Source organism: Aplysia californica, unplaced genomic scaffold (genome assembly GCF_000002075.1).
Source record: "Aplysia californica isolate F4 #8 unplaced genomic scaffold, AplCal3.0 scaffold00700, whole genome shotgun sequence".
In the NCBI taxonomy this organism is placed as follows: domain Eukaryota; kingdom Metazoa; phylum Mollusca; class Gastropoda; order Aplysiida; family Aplysiidae; genus Aplysia; species Aplysia californica.
The window spans coordinates 255,030-259,029 of NW_004797970.1; the positions used below are offsets into that span (position 1 = coordinate 255,030).

The 4,000-nt window shown below is 40.0% G+C and overlaps 1 protein-coding gene across 2 annotated transcripts in view; it reads right to left on the reverse strand.

The window, feature by feature from the left end:
* Positions 1-4,000, reverse strand: part of LOC101848779 (mitochondrial import inner membrane translocase subunit Tim10-B) — a 12,254-nt gene that overhangs the window by 2,321 nt on the left and 5,933 nt on the right. Inside the window, exon 1 of one of the 2 annotated variants that reach the window (XM_035972469.1) lies at positions 807-2,362. The exons of the other annotated variant lie outside the window; for it this stretch is intronic. Within the exon in view, the coding sequence (XP_035828362.1) occupies positions 985-1,926 (942 nt within the window). The 5' untranslated portion in view covers positions 1,927-2,362 and the 3' untranslated portion in view covers positions 807-984. Of the gene's footprint in view, positions 1-806; positions 2,363-4,000 lie in introns of those variants that run through there. 2 annotated transcript variants of the gene reach the window in all.

Sequence of the window (4,000 nt, forward strand, 5' to 3'; positions counted from 1 at the left end):
TCTCTCTCTCTCTCTCTCTCTCCATCCATTTATCTATCCATCCATGTTGCATGTGCCGTAAAACTCTTCTTAGTAGACTGTAACACAGAGCATGTCTTAATAATGAAATGCAAAGAGTTTGGCCCTTACCGGCCGATAAAACACTCGACACTCAATGCCACCGACTGCTGCACCTGCAAAGGATCGAAGCGGCAAATAAAAAAGCCGGGGGGTGGAAAGGGCAATTGGTAAAGGGCAGAGAGAGAGAGAGAGAGAGAGAGGGGGGGGGAGAGAGAGAGAAATCAGCCCAGGGAACAATGACTGCACTTCACGTAGTTCAAGCATACACTTGAGATACACACCATGTCTTGATGGTATTGACAATAATTGACAACAGCGATATATGCAGTGGGTTTTTTTACTTCAGATATTAACATTCTAAAAATAGACCATATTTTTTCTCTCAGTCTGTGTATTCAGGCTTGGAACTAGATTCTAATTAGATAGGCTCTTCACAATATTTTTCCCTCAGAATTTTCAGGCTTAGGACTGCAGTGAAACTGCATTTTGAAACATTAGACTGAAAATGGTCCCAAGTCTCTCTATGCTTTCAGACTTACTTACTTACTACTACTGCACTGGTCTTTTAACTATTGCTTCTCTGGATACTTTGTTGACAAGGTCCTGGTATTTTTCACTGTTGTATCTTTTTCGTTTTCTCAATAATGTTCTGCTCCAGGTGCAGTTTCTCCAAAAATTCAAATAGGTTTGGATAAGGACTATAAATAACTTTGAATAAGATTCCAAAACTGAATGGGCTCTCTCACATGAATTGATGTGTCCTTCATTTCATTTAATATTGTTTCACACTGACGAGTGGAAATGGGGCACCATCACCACCGATGTAGTTTTCAAAAACATAACATGTGCTGGCACAACGCTTATCCAGATTTGGCATTCAAGAAAACTGAAAACGCAAAACAGTAGTAACAGTCACGGATCTCCTCAGTCACTACTAGAAGAGCAGGCAAACCAAAAGAGGGCTTGAGCCATGTTCCACATTCTGAATCCATATCTCTGTATTGTGGACTGAATCTCCCTGTGCCAAGGCTCATTGAGATGAAACTGGCATCCTTTTATAGAAATAATCGAAACCTGAGGCCAAATTTCCTTGACCGCTGTGTGCATGGCTTTCTCTGAGTCGAGGTGGATGGCCTCAGGGTTGATGGTGAGATTGAAGTTTGCGCAGGAGCTGATGAGGTGATGAAGCATCTGCTCATAAGTCTTTTGCTTCTTGTCCGGGAGAAGGAAAAAGACACACGGCACGTACACCCCGTTGGAGAAGGCGTGTAGGATGTACAATCGATAGAAGTGCTGTGGCGCTGTCTTGAAAGTACCATCACCGAAGATATGGTTGCTCTGGCTGAGAAGGCGTAGATTGTCGGGCGAAGACAGCAAAACAATATCACTCTCGGGGTCACTTTGGATAATCTGTTTTGCCTCTAATTCTAATGCATCTGGTTCCATCTTGAACAGATTCAGAGAGCTAATCGTGTCTTGCAGGCTCTTTGGTAGAGGAGGCCTTTTCTGAAGTCGTGCAGCATAGACAGAATCCCTCAGCAACTTGGCATCAGCTTCTGTGAGCGACTTATGCTTTGCAGCCTCGGAGCACACAATTTTTCCTGGTTGCTCATACAAGTCCTCTATGGCCTTTCGTTTGATGGCCCCGCGTGCCACATGTCTGTCGACCACATTCTGTGGTTCCCTCTCGTGGTTGTGCTCCGTCGGCTGTCGGACTATCTCACCATCCCTGGTGGAACACGACGACTGACATTTCGCTTTCGTACAGCGCCACATCGAAGTGGACTGCGTGTCTCTATCTTTTCTGTACCGGTACCCGTCGATCAAAAGCCCTGGTTTGCCTTTTCTCGACACGTAGGTTTCCATTTTTCGTAATAAATATTAGTATAAAGTGAAGCAAGGTGGAGGACCGGGGAACAGCGACTGACTGTACTAACTAGAACATGTACTAAAATTAGAAGCGAATACCTCGTGTTTACGGTATTCATTATTGACATTAATTTATAGTATCGATACTCGAGGTTTTCGCCGTGTTCAGGCCTAGGCAATGCAATTTGGGTCAACAGAATTTAGTCAGATCTAAAGCAATGAATGAAAACAGACACTTAATGGGCTTGGGACTTTGGTGGTAATATCTTAAAAACAAATACTTCTAATAAGTTCATCGTGTATCAGCTACTTAGGATTGTAGGCAGTCTTGCTCCTTTTCTTAGTTACATTTTGATTACACCAATTTAATGAGGTCTCTGATATTATTTAACGTGTTTTTCGTGTGTAGAAATCTTATGTTTGTCAATTTCAGAAAAAACCACACACCCTAACTCGTTAACTCCATAGCCTGGTAAATTGTTTCGACAGAGCTCTCGATTATTCAAAAATGACACGATAATAAAACCACCTCGATCTGCCGCAATCGATACCGTAACCGAATCGTAATATCTTTAACCGAATACACTACACGATGACGTCAGTCTCACTCGTCTGTGGTTAGTGTGAGAGACTGTGTCGAGTCTATCGTGAGCCGCGCGCAAAACAATCGATAGGTCTAGGCTTGTGTTTCATTGTCACAAAAGCACCCATCTTTTCTGTACCGGTGGACCACAATCATAAAAGCAGACATAAGCATTTGTTAGGCGGTAAGCTAACAAAAAGATTAGCCGAATCTATCTCAGAAAAGTAGATCTAAGGGGAACTAACTCTTAACTACTTAACAAGCAGGACAGGCCAACTCCTGGCCGCAATTCGGCCTCGTGCGTGACCTTTTAGTGAACGATAATCGGGTCAAGACATGATTTAATGACATTGATTCCTGACAGGCAAGGCCAAATCAAGACTGTCAAATCTGAAAACAAATTGACGATAAAGTTGTGTCGTCTTTACTTCTATTACAAATATAATGTTAGAGAGCTACTATTTTTTTTAGCAAAATTTATTATAAAAATCTTGAAACCAACCACAGCAGGTTTTGAAGTTATATTATGTTTTGTCAAAAGTAAGAACATTTCAAAATAATCAAATAAGATATTTTGGCAGGTGTACATGATATGAAGTTTGGACTCCATAATACAATATAGTAAAATACTTGGAGCTGTTCCCTGGTGATGAAGTAAAAGTCAAGCATTCCCTGGCACAGCCGTTGAAAAAAAAACCCACAAAAAAAAACAACCCTTACAAAACAAACAAACAAAAAAATAAAGCTAAAAAAATAGGGAGACAATTTCTTTCTTGCAACAAGAACTGACAAGACCACATGCCAGGCCTTGTAGTGTAACTTATTTTTAGTCATTCATTATTTATAATACATGCATTGCTGTCAACTTTTTGAAAATGAAAGAAGAAAAAAAAAGAAGCATTTTCAACATGAGATCAGATGGATGCTTTGGCTGCACAGAAGGAATTGTTCAACATTTCTACTCAGTTCAAGAACAAAAACTTATAAAATAAAACAGAGACTTTTTCCGCTTTTAAATTTGGGACAGAGGGTAGATTCCAAGTGTCTTATCTTGAGGTTTCTTTCTCACTCACTCCCTGTATGCAGCTGGTTGTGAGAGAGTGGCTTTATTTTACAGGAAATAATTTTTAGCTTATTTAAAAAAATGCTTGGTGACAGGTATTGACAATAATACGCAACTCAAAGAAAAAAGAAAAAAAAAAGAAAGGGGCAGAGTCAGCCAGAAGGTATAGTTTAATTAAACAGCCCACAATTAGTTTAAAACTAGATCTGCTGGAATTTTTTTTCATGAAAAGATAATCACAATGCATAGAATAAAGAGGTGAAAAAAAAAAGGATTTGAAATTTCTGTGTTTAGTAGAATCTACTGTAATTCTAAAAATGTCACACTACACACACACACATCCAAGACTAATTTTATCAGTCAAAAAATATCGGTGTCCTAAATTAATCAGAACCGCTGGCAGGTTCATGGGTTGGAATCCGCTA